A 23,854-nucleotide genomic window follows, 5' to 3' on the forward strand; every position below is an offset into this window, starting at 1 on the left:
CTTCCTAGAGCAGGCTGCCCGGCCAAACTGAGCAATAGGAGGAGAAGGGAGGTGACCAAGAACCCGTTAAATTATATGTGATGTCTAAATCTGGCTTCTCTACAGCCTCTGCATGATGAATCAACGCTCAGGGTGAAGACAGACAGCCCATCTCAGTATGGAGCACAGTTCACAATGCATGTAGACCTATTATCTCATCATGGTAATTATTTTTCTTGTGACAGGTAGGCCTACATTTTCTAAAGCATAGCCTATGCTACAGTAATATAAAGACTGAATGTGCATCTAATTTCCCCATCTCCATGTGGCTTTCGGGGGTCATCTTGTTTTTCAATTGTAAAGATGTATTTTTGTATTGCAGCTGCTGTCATGGTTCCTCCTGGCACCAGGGTCCGGCAGAGACCACCCTAGAGACTTTTATTGGACTCTGGTGTGTCTGATGTCATGATTGTGTCCCTGTTAAAAGAGGTGTGTTTTCTGTGGTCCTTTGCAGAAGCTTGAATTGTTTACCGTGTGTGTTTGTTTCCTGAGTGAGTTTGAGACGTTTTTTCAAGTGTACTGTGATCCTGTGGCTACCACTTCTCAGTAAAGTATTACGTTTATCCTTAACCACTGATTCCTCATCTTCTCTGCACCTGGGTCCAACCTTGCTACATCACAGCAGGCTTCTGCCACAAGCAGAGATCACCCAGATCCAGAATGTGAGCACCGTTAGGACAGCAGTAAGAACAGCTCCCCCAAATCTCCGGGACCCTTCAGGGACTTGCCGAGTCCCTCCAACCACGGCACGCCCCCAACCCAGGAGTAGCCAATGCCCATGTCTCATAGCCCAGTGCTACAGATGTTGCCGTGGTTCCTCCAGGGAACCTGCACTGGGAACCCAAGATCCCAGCCCCCGAGCGGTATGACGGCCACCTGGGAGGATGCAAAGGGTTCCTCACTCAGTGTTCTCTGGTGTTCGAGCTACAGTCCTCCTTGTTCCACACTGATTGAGCCATGATCACCTACATCATCTCTCTACTCTCGGGCAAGGCCCTGGCGTGGGCAACGGCGGTGTGGGAACAGGAGCCACCCAGTCAGCGGACAGCAGCCACCCAGTCAGCGGACGAGAAGTGACCAGCCGACTGTTCAACCTCCACCAAGGGGCCAGACCAGTGGCTGACTTCACCATTACGCACTCTCGCTGCCGAGAGTGGGTGGAATACGGAGGCTCTGGTTACCGTTTTCCACCAGGGTCTATCTAACTCCATCAAATATGAACTGGCCACTCGGGAACTGGGAGAGGACCTTGAGTCCCTAATAACGCTGGCAATCGGGATTGACAACGGCATCTGGGAACGGGTGAGACAGCGCCCTTTTGACACCACTCCAGCATTCCTGAGGACCCCGAGCCCACCGAGCCCAGCATGGAGGATCCAATGTAGCTGGGTCACAAACGTCTGAGCCCACAGGAGTGTGACAGGCACATGCGCGAAGCCTGCTGCCTCCACGGAGGTGGTCTCGGCCATCTCTGTGCTACCTACCCAGAGCTGACGGGAAACGCCAGGGCTCACCAGGACAAGGGGAGACCCTGACGAGCTGTGCAGTTACCTCTCGGCTACCGAGTCACCGTCTGTTACTACCCTCAACCCTCCACTGGGACAACCGTCAACATCAGATTCAAGCCTTTGTGGACTCCGGGGCCGCGGATAATTTCATTGAGCAAGACTTCGCCAGAGAGTTACAGATCCCCTGCGTGAAATGTCCCATCCCTCTGCAGATTCAAGCCCTCGATGGACTCCTACCCAGCGCCACACCTCCCCGGGGTCGTCTGGACAATTACATCCGGGAGTTGCTGGAGGCAGGTTTCATTCACCCCTCTACATCTCCTGCTGGTGAAGGCTTCTTCTTCATGGGTAAGAAAGATGGAGGCCTGGATCCCTGCATTGATTAGAGGGCTGAACCAGATCACAATCATGAATCGTTAGCCCCTATCTCTGATGGGCACCTTGGACCAACTCCAATGTGGAGGACAATTCTTCACCAAACTGGACCTCTGCAATGCTTACAATCTGGTGAAAATCAGGGAGGGAGATGAGCGGAAGACTGCCTTTAACGCCCTTCGGATTATCGAACTCACGGGCAGTCTTTCAAGCATTGGTCAATGACACCCTGAGGGATATGCTGAATCGGTTCGTCTTTGTTTACCTCGACGACATCTTGATCTTCTCCAAGACCCTTCCGGAACACATACTGCACAACCGTCAAGTCCTGAGATGCCTCCTGCAGTCAAAAATATGTCAAGATAGAGAAGTGTGAGTTCCACGTATTCCAGGTTTCCTTCCTGGGTCACATTATCTCTGCAGCAGGCATCCAAATGGACCCCGAAAAGATTGAGACGGTCGCCGACTGGTCCCGTCCCACCTCACTCTAGCCGGTCCAGCGGTTCCTCAAGTTTGCCAATTTTTTACAGGCGTTTTATACGCAACTTTGGTGCGGTGGCAGCGCCTCTCAGTCCTAACCCACAAGTCCCAGACCCGTGTTTGCTGGACCCCTGAGGCTGACAGGGTATTCATGGAGCTCAAGGGACCCATCGTCGTTCATCCTACTCTGACTCGTCCCTTTGTGGTGGAGGTGGATGCCTCGGATACCGGAGCAGGGGTGGTCCTTTCATAGCGGAACGAGGAGTAGATGGAACTGCACCCATGCGCCTTTCTCTCCAAGCGTTTGGATGTAGGCAACCGGGAGCTCTTGGCAGTTAAGTGGGGTCTTGAGGGGTGGAGACACTGGTTGGAGCGGGCACCTCATCCTTTCGTGATCTGGACGGACCATAAGAACTTGGTCTTCATTCAAGAAGGTTGAATGTTCGCCAGGCTAGGTGGGCTCTGTTTTTTAACAGGTTCGATTTCACACTAGCCTATCGCCCGGGATCCAAGAATCAGAAGGCAGACATCCTGTTCCGCCAACACGATGTCTCTAACGAGGACAAGGACCCCGAGCTCATCCATCCCCAGCTCAGCATTGTGGTCCCTGTGATATGGAGTATTGAGACCACGGTCTGACAAGCCCAGACCTGAGAACCTGACCCCAGTCGGGGACCCACTAACAGACTTTACGTCAGCCTGGTCCCAAGTACTACAATGGGGACACTCCTAAATTAACTGGGCATCCAGGGGTTAAATCGGACACTGGAGTTCCTGAGGCGGAAATTCTGGTGGCCCAACATGATGGAAGACGTGAGAACCTGTTCCATCTGTGCCCAAAGCAAGTCTTCACGTCAGCGACCGGTCAGGTTGCTCCAACCTCTGCCCATCCACACCCGGCCCTGGTCTCATCTGTCTGTAGACTTTATCACTTGGTTACCTCCATCTCAAGGGCTTATCACTATCTTGGTGGTCATCGATCGGTTCTCCAAGGCAGCCTATTTCATCGCCTTACCCAAATTGCTTTTAGCGAAGGAGACCGTTGATCTCGCTGATGTCTTTCGACTACACAGACTTCCCCAGGACATTGTCAGTTTGTCACATGCTATAGGAAGGCTTTCTGCTCTCTGTTGGGAGCATCGGTGAGTCTCTCCTCGGGGTTCCACCCTCAGACGAATGGGCAAACTGAGCGGGCCAACCAGGAGCTGGAGAAGTTCCTGCGCTGCTTCGTCTCCACTTAGGGCAGCAACTGGAACAAGTTCCTCATCTGGGCGGAGTACGCTCATAACACACTGCCAATCCTCCTTGTTCCGCTCCTCTGCCCGACACCAACATCAGGCAACCCGGAACCTTAACGGCTCCTCGGACCGGGTCAACGGGTGTGGCTATCCACCCGTGATCTTCCCTTAAATGTGGACTCGGGGAAGCTCTCTTCATAGGACCATTCAAGATCCTGAGTCGCATCAAACCGGTCACCTATCGTCTCCAGCTTCCCAGGTCTATGAGGGTCTGTCCATCCTTTCATGTCTCCCATTTCAAGCTGGTAAGGACCAGTCCATTATCTCCCCCCACACCTGCTCCTCTGCCCCCTTGACTTGTGGATGGCCACCCAGCCTACACGGTCCGACGTCTGGAAGCTCGTCAGGGCCGAGGGACCCTGCAGTACCTGGTGGACTGGGAGGGCTAAAGTCCCGAGGAGTGAGCGTGGCTGCCTGCCCGAGACATCCTGGATCTGGGACTTGTTAGAGACTTCATATAACTACGTGGTGGTCATCACGGCTCCGCAGCCGGAGCCGCTCCTAGAGGGGGGGTGGGGGGGGGGGTACAGTCACGGTTCCTCCTGGCACCAGAGGGAGGTGTTTTCTGTGGTCCTTTGCAGAAGCTTGAATTGTTTACTGTGTGCATTTGTTTCCTGGGCGAATTTCCGAGACTTAGTGTTTGTTGTTTTTTTAAAGTGTACTGTGATCCTGCAGCTACAGTTTCTCAGTAAAGTATTAGGTTATCCTTTACGGCGAAAGCACACCATGCGATTATCTGAGGACAGCGCCCCGCATACAAACACATGAAAATCATTTTTCAACCAGGCAGGTGCGACACAAAAGTCAGAAATAGCGATATAATTAATGCCTTACCTTTGAAGATCTTCTTCTGTTGGCACTCCAAAATGTCCCAGAAACATCACAAATGGTCCTTTTGTTCGATAATATCCTTCTTTATGTCCCCAAAAATTTCAATTTATTTGGCGCGCTTGATTCAGAAATACACCGGTTTAAACTCGCCCAACATGTCTAAAAAAGTATCTAATAAGTTACCTGTACACTTGGTCCAAACATTTCAAACAATGTTCCTAATCCAACCTCAGGTACCCTAAAACGTAAATAATCGATCAAATTTAAGACGGATTAAACTGTTTCTAATACCGGATAAAAACAACGTGGAGCGCGCTCCTGTTCGCGCGCACCAAAACAGTAGAGTCCACCTGGAGTGACACTTACAATGAATAGGACTACTTCTTCATTTCTCAAAAGAAAAACATAGAACAATTTCTAAAGACTGTTGACATCTAGTGGAAGCCATAGGAACTGCAACCAGGTTCCTAATAATAAGGGTATCCCATAGAATTCCATTGGAAAATCCTATGACCTTAATTTTGTTTTCCCCTGGATGGTTTGTCCTCGGGGTTTCGCCTGCCAAATCAGTTATTTTATACTCACAGACATTATTCTAACAGTTTTAGAAACTTTAGAGTGTTTTCTATCCAAATCTACCAATCATATGCATATCCTAGCTTCTGGGCCTGAATAACAGGCAGTTTACTTTGGGCACGCTTTTCTTCCAAAATACTGCCCCCTACCCCAGAGAGGTTAAAATCAGTGCACATGCGAGCACTCTCTCTCTCCATCAACTCCATACAACAAACAAACCCCCACTCAGACAGTCAGCCAGCCAGTGACACAGAGCCCATCTACCCCTCTGACACCCACACACTGGAACCCAGGCCAGGGAAATACAGACCACGTGGCTTAAACTGTGTCCTACAATCCAAGTTATATTTGATATGTTAAACTCAAACACGGCAGGGGAGGTCAAAGTACCATGGTTTTAGATATGGTTATGTGGCAGGCTGCATTTACCTGGTCTCTGTTGGCTATCTGTGAGTATGGCAGCTCTCCTGTCATCAGCTCATAGAGGACAACACCGTAAGAGTATACGTCAGACTGGAAACTATAGGGCATATTGTCCTGCATCCGTATAACCTCTGGAGCCTGAGAACAGAGGATGGAACAAACAAACATGACTAAATTGATTTAATTTACAATTCTGGGAACCATAAATTATTAAATCTGAAAACCATAATGAATCAACTTCTCATAGGGGTCTGATGGGTGGTAACTTCTGTTTCATTGTGTGTCATTTTCAACAGTTAAGTCAAACACAGAAGAAACGCACAATTAACTTGTCTATGTCCTGTTACTGACCATCCACAGTATGGATCCTGAAGGTTGCTCCACCTGGTGAGAACCACTCCACCTGGCTTTGACTGTGGCCAGGCCAAAGTCGCCAATCTTCACCGTCAGGCCCTCGTGTAGGAAGATATCTGTACTGCTGTCAAGGAGGCAGAGCTGTGGCAGAGACAGCGGAGTCTGTGGAAAAACCTAAATACCTGAGCTCATACATCGTTTGTCTAATGTCAAGCCGACAATTTTTTTATTCAGTTTTGTCACAAGAGTGACTGAGCATGAAAGAGTATGAAGAAAAGGCCGTGGTGTAAAAAGTATCCAATAGAAGAGTACCTTAATTTAATAGAAAATGACTCAAGTAAAAGTGAAAGTCACCCAGTAAAATACTATTTGAGTAAATGTCTCGAGGTAATTGGTTTTAAATATACTTAAGCATCAAAAGTAAATGTAATTGCTAAAATATACTTAAGTATCAAAAGTATAAATCATTTCAAATTCCTTATATATAGCAAACCAGACTGCGTTATTTTATTTATTTTTATTTATTTACGGATAGCCAGGGGCATGGTCCAACACTCAGACATCATTTACAAATGAAGCATGTGTTTAGTGAGTCCGCCAAATTAGAGGCAGTAGGGATGACCAGGGATGTTCTGTGAATTAGATTACTTTTCTGTCCTGCTAAGCATTCAAAATGTAACAAGTACTTTTGGTTGTCAGGGAAAATGTATGGAGTAAAAAAGTACAGAATTTTCTTTAGGAATGTAGTGAAGTAAAAGTAGTCACAAATATAAATATTAAAGTAAAGTACAGATACCCCAAAAAACTGCTTAATAAGTAGTACTTTCAAGTATTTTTACATAAGTACTTTACACCACTGAGAAAAGGATACTGTTTGATTTCATGTCCCGGTGGATGATGTTTTTGGCGTGCAAATAGCTGAAAGAGAAATACAGTGAAAATTGTATTTTAGGACATTCGGTTGCATGTTAAAAAAAATAAAAAGGGAAAATATCTAGCATCCTTCTAAAGCTATCACCCTTCTATAGCGTCGATCTTAAGTTAGCATCCTTGTAAAACTAGCATCCCTATACAGCTAGCAATAATACCATTCTACACCTAAGCTTGTCCCTGCTGTATGGACTCACTCCATGCCCTGAGCTGTCTGCCTGGCGATGTCTATGAGCTGGAACATCTGTAAGTTGGTCTCCTGGACGTGGAGGTGTTTATAGAGGCTGCTGCCTTCACACCACTGGGTCACGATGGCCAGGTTGTCCTTCGTCATGTAGCCCATGAACAATAGGATGTTGACGTGTCGTGTTTTCCTGTGGTGAAAGAGAGAGAGATAATGCTGCATGAAGATAATCTACCAATAATAAACACATTATAGGGTCAACTTATTGCTCTCTCTAAAGTGAATACCCTGAATGCAATATGGGCATTACTATAGTCCTCTTCACTACTCTCACCCTCTCTTACCTTAGCACAGCCACCTCGTTTCTAAAGGCCTGGAACTGTTCCGGTGTGGGGTCAATCACCTTTAGGATCTTCACTGCTACGTCACCTACAACAGACAAACAACATGTGGTAAAGAAACTTCCTTAGCTGCTGTGCGGCCATTTTCTCTCAACAAAGAACAAAACAGAGAGGAGGTAAAGCGAATCGCCAAGTCGACTAGACTCAGCACGAGTGTTACACTCGTGGGGTGGTTAGAAGAAACAGCCTAAAACAGACCAAGCGTTACAAGAATCGTGTTTATCCAGAAGCATGCTCACCGTGCCATTTCCCTTTGTATACCGTTCCGAAGGAGCCTGAGCCAATACGGGAGTGCAGCACCACTTCACTGGCCTCGATCTCCCAGTAGTAACTAGAGTCTCGCTTGTCCCTCGGACGCTGGAGGAGGATAGCCAATATAAGTCCACATTCTCTCTATTCAGTAGGTATTACATACAATACACGTATGCAGTTATTCCTAGGAATTAAAAGTACTGTTAAGATGCTATTAACTCACAGGCACTGTACAAACTACAAGCGCTGTCTAGCTTACAATTTTGTGTTTCTCTTGAGTGTTGAACGACGGAGCCCTTTCTCGTCTGTCTGGCACTGGGGTTTTAGACTGTGACCAGTTTGTGGGACTCTGGCTGGGGGAACTCCCGTCTAGAGAGGGAAGATGGCCAACGGTATTGAGCACACCAGGTTATGACAAAGTGTTGTTGTGGGATGTTATACATGTCTCCTTTAGCACAGCAGAAACGTTTGAAAATTTTACCTGAGTCATGATTACGCATTGCTTCATGATTACGCATTGCCTCCTACGAAAACAAAAGAGAAAATATTCTGTCACATTTTTACAAATATCAAATGGACACTAATCATTCAACAGCTTGATAATTCAGTTAGATACAGACACTGTAAAAGCATATGCCATGTTGTTTATCACACAACACTCAGACACTCTGCCTCCTAACCTTGGCTGGGCTCTCTGAAGTCGCCTCAAGAAAAGAGTTGGAGAAGCGAACAATACCTACTCTCCTCTTCAGCCAGAAGCGCCTGCACCAGGAGCTAGGGTAGGCATTCAGGCAATCTAGCTACTCCCAATCAGGGCACGACACAGTGGGACAGGTGAGGACAGGGAAGGAAAGGGAGACAGAGTGAAGGAAGGTAAGGGAGGAGAGAAAGAGTGCTACCTGGGTGTTCAATTTTGTGGGCATATTAGATACAGCATTCGAGTTGTAATTTTGCCAAATACACCCGGGTATGGAGACATAAAAAACTAATCAGAAAAGAATACAGTAAGTGCAGAATATAGAAAGTGACATGGAACACAATCAAGAAAATCATGGAATGTAAACATGCAAGATGGATTACTTAATAGAAAACATAAGGGGGGAGGACGGTAGACAGAAGTGAGGCAGAGGAGGATGGTAGGGATTCCTGGCGTGTAAGAAGGGCCAGATCAGGCAGGGAGGTTATTTTCAGAATGGTTGCCTGGACATCCAGGAGTCCCCTGGGGGCCCCCCGTGGTGTGTTGTTACCTCAATCATGCTGCTGTCGACAGGCAGGGTGGTGCTGACCATGTGGACGTTGGGCGTGGAGGTGGAGCGCTGCCTCTGGGACAGAGTGCCCCCTGTGGGTGGGTAGGGGGCCGTGTAGTTGAAGGCGTGAGGGGTTGAGTAGCGGTGCAGAGAGCTAGGGGGTGAACACAGGGGGAACATCAGGATTAGGAGTTGGGATACCGCCTTGGCTTGTGCGAGCCGGTACGGCTCATATGAGCATCCTGTTTCAGTATTGTGAGGCAGCTTGATGTAGTTAAGTACACCCCCTGGACAGGAAGCTAGTCTATCACAGGGCCCCCTGGACAGGACACTAGTCTATCGCTTGCCATGACAATTTGGGGGATTATCAAAGATCAAATAGTATTATTATTATGAATGAATTATTACTATTGTTGTTTCTGTAAGTCTTAGATAGTTCTCAGACAGATGCCATTGAGGTGCTCTGCGAATGCTTACACATTCTCCATACACCATCAGTTCTTGTTAGGGAAAACTTCACACATAAGATCATTCTGAAACTTCTTCAAATTAGTCTCACAGGGTTGTGGTGGATGGCAGCTTGTCAGTTTCATTTCTGCCATGTTGCGTCATTTTTGCCAGGCACGCCCTGGTATACTTCTGCTGGACAGTCTCTTGTACCGTATTACACCACACTTCTTATCGTGTAAAGCACTCTGAGAAATAATCCCCTTTTTGGCCAAAACAGAAATTTGTTTCGAAAGAGCATTTTACATTGTTCTGCAAAGAACAACTTGATACTGTGTGTGAGCTACTTTGGCGATCGGAGTGCTTTTAAACGGTTTTAAATGCTTCTGAAACCACAGGCTCTTTTCACGCCTCTGGTTACGTCAGCCCCCTGGACAGGGAAAGCTTCATAAAGCTGGAGACGTAATCAAAAACAGGCTTTAATTCAGTTTGAGGCCCAAGTTAAGGTGCTTTACAACTTACAGCTGCATCGAGCTGAGGGCCAGTCAAGCATGACAACCAAAGAACCCTTAGCATTTGACCACCATTAAATCCAAGAGCCAAAGTACTTACCTCAACTTACCGTACTGTAGTTAAATAAATTACTACCACACGCAACCCTTAATCGATGTTAAACAGTAAGTCAATAGGAAGACTTTTACTGAACATCTGTAGTTGTCTAATTGCTGATGCTGTATTGCTGCCTGGAGTTAACCTTGCTCACAGTGTTATGGTGAAAGTGGTCCATGGGGCCAATATCACTCAGGGATCAGAGGTGATAGGTCAGGAGCCGGAGGGGTGGCCGTACCTGCTAGGGAATCGGGATAGTGATTCTCTCATTCGTCGAGATGTAAGAGGAGGAAGAGATGGACCCCCACTTTCACCTGGTGTAGGGAACAACCTAGAGAGAGAGAGAGAACGAGACAGAGACAGAGAGATACAGTTGAAGTCAGAAGTTTACATACACCTGAGCCAAATACATTTAAACTCAGTTTTTCACAATTCCTGACATTTAATCAGAGTAAATATTTCCTGTCTTATGTCAGTTAGGATCACCACCTCATTTTAAGAATGTGAAATGTCTGATTTATTATTTCAGCTTTTATTTCTTTCATCACATTCCCAGTGGGTCAGAAGTTTACATACACTCAATTTGTATTTGGTAGCATTGCCTTTAAATTGTTTAACTTGGGTCAAACGTGTCGGGTAGCCTTCCACAAGCTTCCCACAATAAGTTGGCTGAATTCTGGCCCATTTCTCCTGACAGAGCTGGTGTAACTGAGTCAGGTTTGTAGGCCTCCTTGCAGGCACATGCTTTTTCAGTTCTGCCCACATATTTTCTATAGGATTGAGGTCAGCGCTTTGTGATGGCCACTCCAATACCTTAACTTTGTTGTCCTTAAGCCATTTTGCCACAACTTTGTAAGTATGCTTGGGTCATTGCCCATTTGGAGGACCCATTTGAGACCAAGCTTTAACTTCCTGACTGATGTCTTGAGATGTTGCTTCAATATATCCACATAATTTCTCTGCCTCATGATGCCATCTATTTTGTGAAGTGCACCAGTCCTCCTGCAGCAAAGCACCCTCACAACATGATGCTGTCTCCCCCGTGCTTCACGGTTGGGATGGTGTTCTTCAGCTTGCAAGCCTCCCACGTTTTCCTCCAAATATAACAATGGTCATTATGGCCAAACAGTTCTATTTTTGTTTCATCAGACCAGAGGACATTTCTCCAAAAAGTACAATCTTTGTCCCCATGTGCAGTTGCAAACCGTAGTCTGGCTTTTTTATGGCGGTTTTGGACCAGTGGTTTCTTCCTTGCTGAACGGCCTTTCAGGTTATGTTGATATATAGGACTCGTTTTACTGTGGATATAGATACTTTTGTACCTGTTTCCTCCAGCATCTTCACAAGGTCCTTTGCTGTTGTTCTGGGATGGATTTGTACTTTTCGCACCAAAGTACGTTCATCTCTAGGAGACAGAACGTGTCTCCTTCCTGAGCGGTATGATGGCTGTGTGGTCCCGTGGTGTTTATACTTGCATACTATTGTTTGTACAGACGAACGTGGTACCTTCAGGCGTTTGGAAATTGCTCCCAAGGATGAACCAGACTTGTGGAAGTCTACAATTTATTGGTCTTGGCTGATTTCTTTTGATTTCCCCATGATGTTAAGCAAAGAGACTCTGAGTTTGAAGGTAGGCCTTGAAATACATCCACAGGTACACCTCCAATTGACTCAAATGATGTCAATTAGCCTATCAGAAGCTGCTAAAGCCATGACATAATTTTCTGGAATTTTCAAGCTGTTTAAAGGCAGTCAACTTAGTGTATGTAAACTTCAGACCCACTGGAATTGTGATACAGTGAATTACAAGTGAAATAATCTGTCTGTAAACAATTGTTGGAAAGATTACTTGTGTCATGCACAAAGTAGATTTGCTAAAACTATAGTTTGTTAACGAGAAATGTGTGGAGTGGTTGAAAAACGAGTTTTAATGACTCCAACCTAAGTGTATGTAAACTTCCGATTTCAACTGTAGATCTGTTTGAAATACTTCAGGATAAAGGAAGCACCATGGAAGGTTGCCAGATAAAGTGAGCCATGTGTCCATTCATTGCCAGTGATAGCCATCTACAAATGCTTACTGTTGAAATATGGAATTCTAAAACCTGTATGCAAAACTGGGTCCCTATGAACTACTCTACTACAGAAACCATATCAACAGAGGTTACTTTATCCTGACCACACCGTTCTCAGCAATTGGAGGTTTCCTTTGTAGAACATGTCATTTGTATCTATTTGTTCTGAATATCTATCAACAATGCAGACTGTGAGAGCAGTACATTAATTTATCCCCTCTGCTTAGAATGTTCATAACATAATTTATTCACCGATTGATATATAGCTGTACTTAACATTCATATTGTTTTGTAAGTGTTCTTGCTATTCAATACAAACAGTTTAGGTGTTGGCAGACTTTTTGTTTTGCTCTGCACAGTAGAGGAGAGGAGACTTACAGGAGCTGTCTGATGTTGCTCCAATCCACACACATCGTGGGCACTTTGGTGCTGCAATGCTCATGGAATTTGTAGCCGCATGTTTGGCAACGGAAACCGTTCAAAAGGAACTTCTGGCATATATCGCAGAAGGCTAACTTAAGAAATGTTTTCCGAACCTGAAAGTTAAAGAGGAGAATTAAGTACTTATTTATTTTCCAGTCAATAGTAACGGCCTGGGTGAATGGTGTAAAATTATGTATGGGCTACTTACAAAGTTGTGCGTCGTCAAGGGGACATGATCTAACACTTCCACCAGCAGTTCTTCCCCAATTAGTGAGGTAGAGTCGGTATTCCAATCCATACGTGACTTTTTACTGTTAGAAAAGGGACATGACACATTTAGTAAGGTAACATCTACCGGAGACTACAGACCAAGACAAGAAAAGGTCATTCAACACATCTTAACCTGAAAGGTGGAATAGCTGTAGAAAGCTTTTTGCAGAAAAGTTTAACCACATCGCTGAAAAAAATAAAACAAGGTATAAGTTTCCCCTAACCACAGATCTAGGATCAGCTTGTCCCACTCTCAATCCTAGCTTGAAATATTAGGTGGGTGAAATAATATCTGACCCTGTGTCAGTGGTTAGGGAAAACGGTCACCTACACTGTGGAGAGCCAGTGACACCCCTCTGATCTCCCTCTCCAGTGCCTAGTGCATACCTCCTCTGTCCTGGGTGCAGTCTGAAGACAGCACAGCACTCCGGCTGCAGACCCCGCACCTTCAGCGCTTTGATCAGGCAGCTGTGCAGGGTCATACCTGGCCTCACGTTCACCTGGGGGACCACAACAACAACACTTAATGTGACTAGTTAAAACACAAACATGTGGATAATATATTATATTTTGGGATAATGGGACGATTTGGGATAATGGTATACCTTTTGGTCTGTGTATGATGGTGACAATCAATTTAGGCAGCAATTTTACAGCAATAAACTGCCACACTTAGATGACTCAGTTTAATTAAGCACTCACTCAAAACAACAGCGGTGCGACAGTGTGTCGTTGTTTCCGTAATCCCACTCACTCCCCGTCCTCTGAACTACTGTTTTCGTCGTGTGTCCATGTGTACAGTGTCTTTGGGTGTTTTGAAAGGCTCCTCAAATGAAATGTACCGTCAGTTACAACATGAATATTATTATTCTATTAAGACTCACCACGGTGCGCTGCTGGTTGGGGAGGTAGACTCGGATGGTGCTGCTGGTCTTCGAGTCGGGGATCTTGCTGTCGTCTGAGGAGCGGCGCTGGTAGGGAAAGCCCTGAACCATGGTGGGGGAGAGGCAGGGGCCCTCGAACACAGAGTCCTTCATCCCAAAGCCGTTGCTCAGGGTCTTCCACGCTCCCTGGAGGTGCTCCATCAGCAAACACTAGTGCTCTCAGCGCTCTGGGGACACAGAGAATATCAGGCCACACTAGAGATCAGCCATGTCAGTAGACTGAACTAGGCAAGGTTTCTACACATGATACTGGATGACTCTGTTTAGAGCAAGTAAAGTTGTGTGAGGTTACACGTTGGGTGAGAAAATGTGTTTTGTGACAAAATCAACTATATATTTATAACCGAATGGGTTCGAATACTTCGAAATTGAGTCTCTCACCTAGAATTAGCTCAGGTAGCAAATGCAAAGCTTAAGGCAAGGTTACTCATCACGCAAGCGTGGTTCACCAGCACATCCGCTACATATCAACTAGAGGTCGACCGATTAAATCGGAGTGGCCGATTAATTAGGGCATATTTTTAGTTTTCATAACAATCGGAAATCTGTATTTTTGGACACCGATTTGGCCTTTCCCCCCCCCCCCCCCCCCCTTTTTTTTTTACACCTTTATTTAATCTTTATTTAACTAGGCAAGTCAGTTAAGAACACATTCTTATTTTCAATGACGGCCTAGGAACGGTGGGTTAACTGCCTTGTTCAGGGGCAGAACGACAGATTTTTACCTTGTCAGCTCGGGGGATTCAATCTTGCAACCTGACAGTTAACTAGTCCAACGCTCTAACCACCTGATTACATTGCACTCCACGAGGAACCTGCCTGTTACGCGAATGCAGTAGAAGCCAAGGTAAGTTGCTCGCTAGCATTAAACTTATCTTATAAAAGAAAATCAATCAATCAATCAATCATAATCACTAGTTAACTACACATGGTTGATGATATTACTAGTTTATCTAGCGTGTCCTGCGTTGCATATAATCGATGCGGTGCGTCTCGTTGCTCCAATGTGTACCTAACCATAAACATCAATGCCTTTCTTAAAATCAATACACAGAAGTATATATTTTTAAACCTGCATATTTAGCTAAAAGAAATCCAGGTTAGCAGGCAATATTAACCAGGTGAAATTGTGTCACTTCTCTTGTGTTCTTGTGAGTCAATGTATATGCAACAGTTTGGGCCGCCTAATTTGCCAGAATTTTATGTAATTATGACATAACATTGAAGGTTGTGCAATGCAACAGGAATATTTAGACTTATGGATGCCACCCGTTAGATAAAATACGGAACGGTTCCGTATTTCACTGAAAGAATAAACGTCTTGTTTTCGAGATTATAGTTTCCGGATTCAACCATATTAATGACCTAAGGCTCGTATTTCTGTGTGTTATTATGTTATAACTAAGTCTATGATTTGATAGAGCAGTCTGACTGAGCGATGGTAGGCAGCAGCAGGCTCGTAAGCATTCATTCAAACAGCACTTTCCTTCGTTTTTCCAGAAGCTCTTCGCTGTGCTTCAAGCCTATCGACTCCCGAGATTAGGCTGGTGTAACCGATGTGAAATGGCTAGCTAGTTAGCGGGGTGCGCGCTAATAGCGTTTCAAACGTCACTCGCTCTGAGACTTGGAGTAGTTATTCCCCTTGCTCTGCATGGGTAACGCTGCTTCGAGGGTGGCTGTTGTCGTTGTGTTCCTGGTTCGAGCCCTGGTAGGAGCGAGGAGAGGGATGGAAGCTATACTGTTACACTGGCAATACTAAAGTGCCTATAAGAACATCCAATAGTCAAAGGTTAATGAAATACAAATGGTATAGAGAGAAATAGTCCTATAATTCCTATAGTAACTACAACCTAAAACTTCTTACCTGGGAATATTGAAGACTCATGTTAAAAGGAACCACCAGCTTTCATATGTTCTCATGTTCTGAGTAAGGAACTTAAACGTTAGCTTTCTTACATTGCACTTTTACTTTCTTCTCCAACACTTTGTTTTTGCATTATTTAAACCAAATTGAACATGTTTCATTATTTATTTGAGGCTAAATTGATTTTATTGATGTATTATATTAAGTTAAAATAAGTGTTAATTCAGTATTGTTGTAATTGTCATTATTACAAAGAAATATTTTTTTCTTCTTCTTTTTTATTTTATTTTATTTTTTTAAATCAGACGATTAATCGGTATCGGCTTTTTTTGGTCCTCCAATAATCGGTATCGGTATCGGCGTTGAAAAATCATAATTGGTCGACCTCTAATACCAACACACACGAAACAAAGCACCTGCAAAGATTCAAAATCAAAGCACATCAAAGCACATGCATGTTAACTTCCGACTTCAACTGTATTACTGTTTTCAGATTTTTGATTGCTAGATTTTAGGTGTGTATCAAAAATATTTGGGGCGGGGCAAAACGCTGTATATTCATTGTTTAGCTGGAATGGAATGTTTGTATACTGTATATTTGACTGTGATATGTGGATGTCTCATCTAGCTATCTTAAGATGAATGCACAAACTAAGTCGGTCTGGAAAGGAGCATGTGCTAAATGAATAAAATGTCCAATGTAAATGTTTTACATAGATCTCATATTACTGTATTGATTCATAAAAATAAAACAGTTAAATATTGATGTCACAATTGTAGAATTTGTAGTTCTTTATAAAAAAATGTTTTACTTTTGACTGTGTAAAACCCTAGCAGTACTACTTATTTCTCTGAGAGTGCGGCGGATATATAACGTTTTGCAAAAAAAGAAAGATTATTTGTCTATCTGAAATGAAACTATCAAGTGATAGATTTCAAACAAATATATTTCTGTCATTGAACAATCCCATGCCATGATTAGATAGTGAGAAAAAAAAACAATCTCTTTCATAAATTCTTTAAACAATAAAAACTAATTTACGAACCTATCTGAAAATGGATATATTGCATTTTGGAAAGAAATGCTTCAAATAGCATATTTGTGTCCTCATTGCGATCAATAATTATCTGAAAACAAGAGCACTTTCTAGTCGATAGATCTCATCAAATCGTACCAACAAGCCCTTTGGCCCATTTCACTACAAATATGCACCTGCTTCGATCTTGTTTTCAATACAAATGCAGCAGCACACATAAACACAAGACATGTAAATACCGTCTCCGGTCGTGTGGAGTGTGGACACACGAGATACATCTTGAACAGAGAACAGTTGACATGACAGAGATGATTGACTACCGTTGTCAACTTTAACCCCACAAGGTTCACAGTTCACAACACAAAACCAAGGGCCTACTCAACAGGTACACGACCATAGCCGGTGAGACCACCATACCTCAGTTGGAGTTGCGTTCAAAATAATCAGGTTGACTATTGTACGGGGTAGGAAGTGGGTGCACCAGCAACAATGCCAATGAAATATAACTTTTCCAGTCCCTGCCATAAGCAGGCTTTGTCACTGGGGCAATTGCAATTGCACTTGTTAGAGAAATGGACATTGATACTCCTCCAGCTGCCTTCATGCAGACAATGCAGTGTCATCCTAGCCTAGCTGACGTGACTCACAGTGCAGGGAGAGCTGTGACCACACTGGTCTGGAAAGGAGGCCACTAGTTAATGCAATATTCACTCAGAAATTGTGCAACAGGTTCGATTGGTTCTTTGAACAACAACAAAAATCCTCGGGGGTTGAGACCTCGTTGCTGGGATTGCTCGGGGGGCTGTGTTTGGCTGTGCGTGTCGGTGTTTGAGTGAGAAAAACACAAAAGAAAGTCAACCACAGCCTCCTTCATTATCAACGCACTGCGCCAACAACATCAGACTTTAAGTGTTAGGTGTTAGCCAGTCTAGTGTCATCCAGCACTACAAAGACAAATTGTGACAAAGATTGTGTTTATTTATTGGATTCACTAAGAAGTGCCATCCGTTTTGTTACCAAAGTGCCTTATACTACCCACCACTGCGACCTGTATGCTCTAGTCAGCTGGCCCTCGCTACATATTCGTCGCCAGACCCACTGGCTCCAGGTCATCTATAAGTCTATTCTAGGTAAAGCTCCGCCTTACCTCAGCTCACTGGTCACGATAACAACACCCACCCGTAGCACGCGCTCCAGCAGGTATATCTCACTGGTCATCCCCAAAACCAACACCTGCTTTGGCTACCTTTCCTTCCAGTTCTCTGCTGCCAATGACTTGAACGAATTGCAAAAATCACTGAAGCTGGAGACTAACATTTCCCTCACTAACTTTAAACATCAGCTATCTGAGCAGCTAACCGATCGCTGCAGCTGTACATAGTCCATCTGTAAATAGCCCACGCAATCTACCTACCTCATCTCCCATATTGTTTTTATTTACTTTGCTGCTCTTTTGCACACCAGTATCACTACTTACACACCATCAACTGCTCACCATCATCTGCTCATCTATCACTCCAGTGTTAATCTGCTAAATTGTAATTACTCCGCTACTATGGCCTATTTATTGCCTTACCTCCTCACGCCATTTGCACACACTGTATATAGACGTTCTTTTTTTTCTATTGTGTTATTGACTGTACGCTTGTTTATTCCATGTGTAACTCTGTGTTGTTGTTTCTGTCGCACTGCTTTGCTTTATCTTGGCCAGGTCGCAGTTGTAAATGAGAACTTGTTCTCAACTAGCTTACCTGGTTAAATAAAGGTTAAATAAAAAAAATTAAAAAAAGTTGTTGTCAATATGCATGACTAGGCAAAATGCACAGTTCAGAAGCAACAAGTTATACAATGCACCACCACAATTTCTATTCCCGCAAAGTAAACCTAACATGCAAACCTCACCAGCCACGTTGTGTGCGCGAGCGTTGCAAAATAACTGTACACATACATGTTATTCAATCATTTCACTGACGCCGCTCGCGCGCGTGAATAAGCGTCTGTATAGCCAAGCGCTAAAATAGAACTTGGTTCTATTTGAGACGCTCCACACGCTGCAAGTTATTGGGTATCAGGAAGATACAAAGTACAAACCCACACGGATGCTTGAAAGATAAACGATGAGATATTAATTAAAGATAACGAACTAAAAACTAACTAGGTTTCCCTTTTTATCTGTGGATTTTAACCTGTGTGTCATGGTGTGGATGGACAAAATTAACATGCGTGCGAAGGAGGTTAAAATACCAAAACCAACTGGGAACCAACTATATTAATTTGGGGACAGGTTGAAACACACATGAAACGGTCATGGACATTTAGCTAGCTTGGTGTTGCTAGCTAATTTGTCCTGGGAGATAAACATCGGGTTGTTATTTTACCTGAAATGCATACCCACTGGGCACAGACGTCAATTCAACATCTATTCCACATTGGTTCAACGTAATTTCATAAAAATGATATAGAAACAACATTGATTCAACCAGCATGTGCCCAGTGGGTCTCATCCTTTTTTAGCTGGATCTTCTTTGAATTTTAACAAATTCTGAGTCATACAAAAGTGTGTGTTCTCTACCCCGACAATTAATCCACAGATAAAAGGGGAAACCTTAGGCTTTAGTTCGTTTTCTTTGATTCATCTATCCCCGTTCATCTTTCTTCTTGCTCTTCTGTGGATTTTATATGGTGGTTGAAAACCAATTTTAAGGTGCATTAGCATTACCAACTGCACTGGTTTGTGGACCTCGTTCATCTCTCAATCAGCCACGTAGGTTAGTATGCTCGCAAAAAACAATGAGTAAATGGGAGAGGCAAGACATACAGCGCGTTAAGCTTTTAGCTCAATAATGTCTATCTGCAGACTTCTTGCTCTTCTGTGGATTTTATATGGTGGTTGAAAACCAATTTTAAGGTGCATTAGCATTACCAACTGCACTGGTTTGTGGACCTCGTTCATCTCTCAATCAGCCACGTAGGTTAGTATGCTCGCAAAAAACAATGAGTAAATGGGAGAGGCAAGACATACAGCGCGTTAAGCTTTTAGCTCAATAATGTATATCTGCAGACTGAGGTTACTACTGCAGAAATATTGCAAAATTACTGCAGTAAAAAAAACTGTTCTTTTGGACGCAGTATTTGCAGCATACTGCACTCTAACTGCAGTTATACTACAGTGTACTGCAGTTATACTGCACTCTGACTGCAATCTATTGTCGTAAGAGAGTTCCTAGGTTTATTGTACTAAGAGAAATGTATTGATCTTGACTATTGCAATTTCTTTTTACTGGCTTCATGTGGAAGTAACTTTACAACAGATTGATCTTTAATTGGTCAGCAATATTGAAAACATATTATTATGGGATCATGCATTAACTTCTCCAGCTTTACATTATAGTAATTGACATTGTGTTGCTTTGTAGTGTAGAGAGGTGAGCTACATGCATTCATTTCAACAGCTACAGGTTTTGGAAGATAAAAGAAAAATCCTATTACAGACACTCTAATGCATACTTTTTTAAACAATACATAGAATTGTATGAGCTGAACGGAAGCCAATAAAAATGTAAAAACATTTTGACATTTTTCATAGAGTTCTTTATGTTGCAGTCCCCACTACAAAAAATAAATAATTAAATGCATGTATTTTTGTCCTCACAACATTACACTGATACTGTAAATTCCCATTCATTCTTATGGAAGCTTTTCCTTATCAGGAGTATCGCATGTATTTTTGTCCTCACAACATTATACTGATACTGTAAATTCCCATTCATTCTTATGGAAGCTTTTCCTTATCAGGAGTATCATAATGGCGAACGGTGACTTCAGAACAGCGCCCCCTGTCAGTCATCTAGTGAACACATACATATTGGTGGAATGTTTAGTGAAAGGACACAAGCCTAACACGAAACCCAAACCGGCTATGCGCGTGCGCCATCGTGCATACATGTATTTTGTCCCCCCACACCAAACGCGATAACGACACGCAGGTTAAAGTATCAAAACAAACTCTGAACCAATTATATTAATTTGGGGACAGTTTGAAAAGCATTAAACATTTATGGCAATTTAGCTAGTTAGCTTGCTAGCTAATTTATCCTATTTAGCTAGCTTGCTGTTGCTAGCTAATTTGTCCTGGGATATAAACATTGAGTTGTTATTTTACCTGAAAAGCACAAGGTCCTCTACTCCGCCAATTAATCCACACATAAAACATTCAACCAAATCGTTTCTAGTCATCTCTCTTCCTTCCAGGCTTTTTCTTCTCTTGACTTTATATTGCAATTGGCAACTTTCATAAATTAGGTGCATTACCGCCACTGACCTCATTCGTCTTTCAGTCACCCACGTGGGTATAACCAATGAGGAGATGGGACGTGGGTACCTGCTTCTATAAACCAATGAGGAGATGGGAGAGGCAGGACTTGCAGCACGATCTGCGTCAGAAATAGAACTGATTTCTATTTTAGCCCTTGGCAACGCAGACGCTCGTTGACGTGCGCGAGCACTGTGAGTGCAATAATTGAATAACATAGATTTCTACATTTATTTTGCAACGCTCGCGTGTAGTCAGCCGGTAACATAATATTTTTGTCCCGTTCCCTCCTTTGCGCAATACTGCGCAGAGCTGACGTTCTTGAACAAACACCGACAGCAAAACAATTCACTTAGATTTGTCACGATCAGTTCATAGGCCTACTTAGGACATTAAAGTGTGAAAATGTATGCAATGCAATAACTAAACATGTTCTATAAGTATCCTGGCTATACTACATAAATGTCAGTGTGTTATAGAATGAGAATATAATGCAAAGAATGTATAAGTCAATACATTTGTGGAGGAGAATAGTGTTAGAAATGACTGAATTCTCAGTCCTATAATTTGCAAGGTTAACTCAACATTTCCTCTAAAGACTGTTAGATCGAAGTAGCATAAACAATGCCACGCTGTATAAAATATGACAACAGCCTATCTAGGCCCATTTCCCGTACGATCCAAACTCCAACAGCAACTGAAACTTCACACATCACCATTTTCCTATCACAATAATTACACCTATTTGTGATACTGTCTCCAACAAGACTCGCAGTGATCTGGCACGGGAGAAAGACGACAGCTGCAATCCAATTTTGTGCAGAATTAATGGCACTGTCAGAGCAAACTTACCACGACAAGTTAGAAAACTTCAGCTCCGCCATAACTGGAGGAAATGTAGAGTCGATGACATCATCGCAACGCATTCAGGGAGAAAAAAGTAGCGTGTTATTATGATTAATCCAAAATGTGGAGCCCGGAAAAAAAGTAACAATGTATCAATGTAAGCTACCAAAACATTCCCATGTATGCAATAACGTCCACCAACTAGGAAAACCCGATGGGTTACTTAACCAATCCCTAAAAATATATTTAGTCTTTCTTCCATTACTTACGCTGAGTGAAAAAATGACTGTAGCCTAGGTCCTACAAGTCCAACAGAGACACCTTCTCAAAGTCACAAGTGAAGGATACTAGAACCGTCTGATTCTATTAGGTTGATGGCAAATTAAAACTCAAAAAGTTGTTGTAGCCTAGTTATGTTGTTCGCAATATTTACGGCGATATGCAGAAGGTGAAATACTTTGAGTTCGTGTCGTGCGCCTGCCTGACGCCAGTGATTGAAACAGGACCCTGCAGTCATAAAAATAATTTCAGCCATACACACTCACTGCGCCATAATGTGGACACAAATGTAAGCCCACCCACTCTGACACTTTGATATTTACTTTTTATGTCAATAACTGGCGAAAAGAAAACAAAGTCCAAAAAGTGGAGGTGTAGCCTAATAGAAAACAACTACATGGTATTACTGCACTATGAACGTGTGATGCAGGTTGGGGACTGACAGACAGCACACAAACGAGACAACATTTAGCCTAGCTATCTAAAGGGGAGGCATTTAGGATGAATACAATTACAGTGTTGAGATTGAAAAGTAGGCCTGTTACACCAAAATATAAGCCATTCTATCAACATTTCAAAACAAAAATGACATTGCTCAATTGCAAATAACTGTGAATCTATGAAATGTATGCTGAATTAAGATTAAAAGCAGGCAATTGTATTATTCAATACTTTTTGTAGCCCATACAGAATTGTCTTCAGAAAGTATTCACACCCCTTTACTTTTTCCACATGTTGTTGTGTTACAGCCTGAATATAAATTGATTAAATTGACACAATAACCCATAATGTCAAAGTGGAATGATGTTTTTAGAAATGTTTACAAATTAATAAAAAATGAAAAGCTGAAATGTCTTGAGTCAATAAGTATTCAACCCTTTGTTATGGCAAGCCTAAATAAGTTCATGAGTAAAATGTGCTTATTAACAAGTCACATAATAACTTGCATGGACTCACTCTGTTCGCAATAATAGTGTTTAACATGATTTTTGAATGACTACCTCATCTCTGTACCCCACACATACAATTATCTGTAAGGTCCCTCAGTCAAGCAGTGAATTTCAGTTTCAACCACAAAGACCAGGGAAGTTTTCCAGTGTCTCGCAAAGAAGGGAACCTATTGATATTGTTTGTAGATGGGTGACAAAAAAAACAATTGAATCAATTTTGAATTCAGGCTGTAACACAACAAAATATGGAATATGTCAAGGGATATAAAAATATATGCTGTTAATCAGTTGTAGAATGAGAAATACATAAAAAGTATAACAAGCGCCCCATCATCTGGTGAAAATAAGACACTACCTAAAGACTAATTCAGTGGACATCTACATTAGGCTATTTTCTAAAGGCTGTATGTATTTTGTATCTGTACCAGGAGTCAACTGATGAGTCAATTGTCAGGTTAAATAACTGAGTTTAACTGTGTAAATAGTGATCAAACTAGGCCTGTCCATTCGATTTTTTACAAGGGATTTTAAAATCCTGGTGACTTGAAATAGAAAAATATTGGTAGCCTAACAATTTGAAATTGAATCTCAAAATAGTGCATCTATTCTATTTGAGACATGTTCTCATCATGAAATAGATTACTTTCTCATAGCAAAGGGCAAGCGTACACTGTTAAATAGAGGAGTTGGATCTTAGGATCTTATCTTACCTTCAAACCAACTACTCAATTGATCATGTGAACAAGATCAGATCCCCAGCCGAAGGTCCCCTGAGGTAACCACGGATGATGACACTGAAGACTCCAGAGTTCTATCGCCAAGGCCAATTGAGGAGGAGAATGATCAGACCACTTTAGTTAAGTGTAGCAATGTTGCTTTCCTCACGAGCACAGACCAGCC

General features: G+C 43.1%; 1 protein-coding gene across 2 annotated transcripts in view; it reads right to left on the reverse strand.

Moving 5' to 3' along the window:
- raf1a (Raf-1 proto-oncogene, serine/threonine kinase a) overlaps window positions 1–22,283 on the reverse strand; it is a 35,695-nt gene extending 13,412 nt beyond the window's left edge. The window contains exons 1-16 of one of the 2 annotated variants that reach the window (XM_039008606.1): window positions 21,995–22,280; window positions 21,732–21,765; window positions 13,607–13,833; window positions 13,110–13,222; window positions 12,661–12,763; window positions 12,408–12,565; window positions 10,193–10,285; window positions 8,899–9,052; window positions 8,133–8,175; window positions 7,911–8,020; window positions 7,639–7,756; window positions 7,343–7,427; window positions 7,012–7,188; window positions 6,756–6,802; window positions 5,882–6,000; window positions 5,537–5,668 (exon numbers count right to left, since the gene is read on the reverse strand). In XM_039008606.1, the coding sequence (XP_038864534.1) occupies window positions 5,537–5,668; window positions 5,882–6,000; window positions 6,756–6,802; window positions 7,012–7,188; window positions 7,343–7,427; window positions 7,639–7,756; window positions 7,911–8,020; window positions 8,133–8,175; window positions 8,899–9,052; window positions 10,193–10,285; window positions 12,408–12,565; window positions 12,661–12,763; window positions 13,110–13,222; window positions 13,607–13,807 (1,653 nt within the window). In that variant the 5' untranslated portion in view covers window positions 13,808–13,833; window positions 21,732–21,765; window positions 21,995–22,280. Of the gene's footprint in view, window positions 1–5,536; window positions 5,669–5,881; window positions 6,001–6,755; window positions 6,803–7,011; window positions 7,189–7,342; window positions 7,428–7,638; window positions 7,757–7,910; window positions 8,021–8,132; window positions 8,176–8,898; window positions 9,053–10,192; window positions 10,286–12,407; window positions 12,566–12,660; window positions 12,764–13,109; window positions 13,223–13,606; window positions 13,834–21,731; window positions 21,766–21,994 lie in introns of both variants that reach the window. The other variant, XM_039008607.1, reaches the window with a different exon arrangement.
- Window positions 22,284–23,854: the final 1,571 nt, after the last annotated feature.

The sequence above is a fragment of the Salvelinus namaycush genome, chromosome 14 (assembly GCF_016432855.1).
Source record: "Salvelinus namaycush isolate Seneca chromosome 14, SaNama_1.0, whole genome shotgun sequence".
In the NCBI taxonomy this organism is placed as follows: domain Eukaryota; kingdom Metazoa; phylum Chordata; class Actinopteri; order Salmoniformes; family Salmonidae; genus Salvelinus; species Salvelinus namaycush.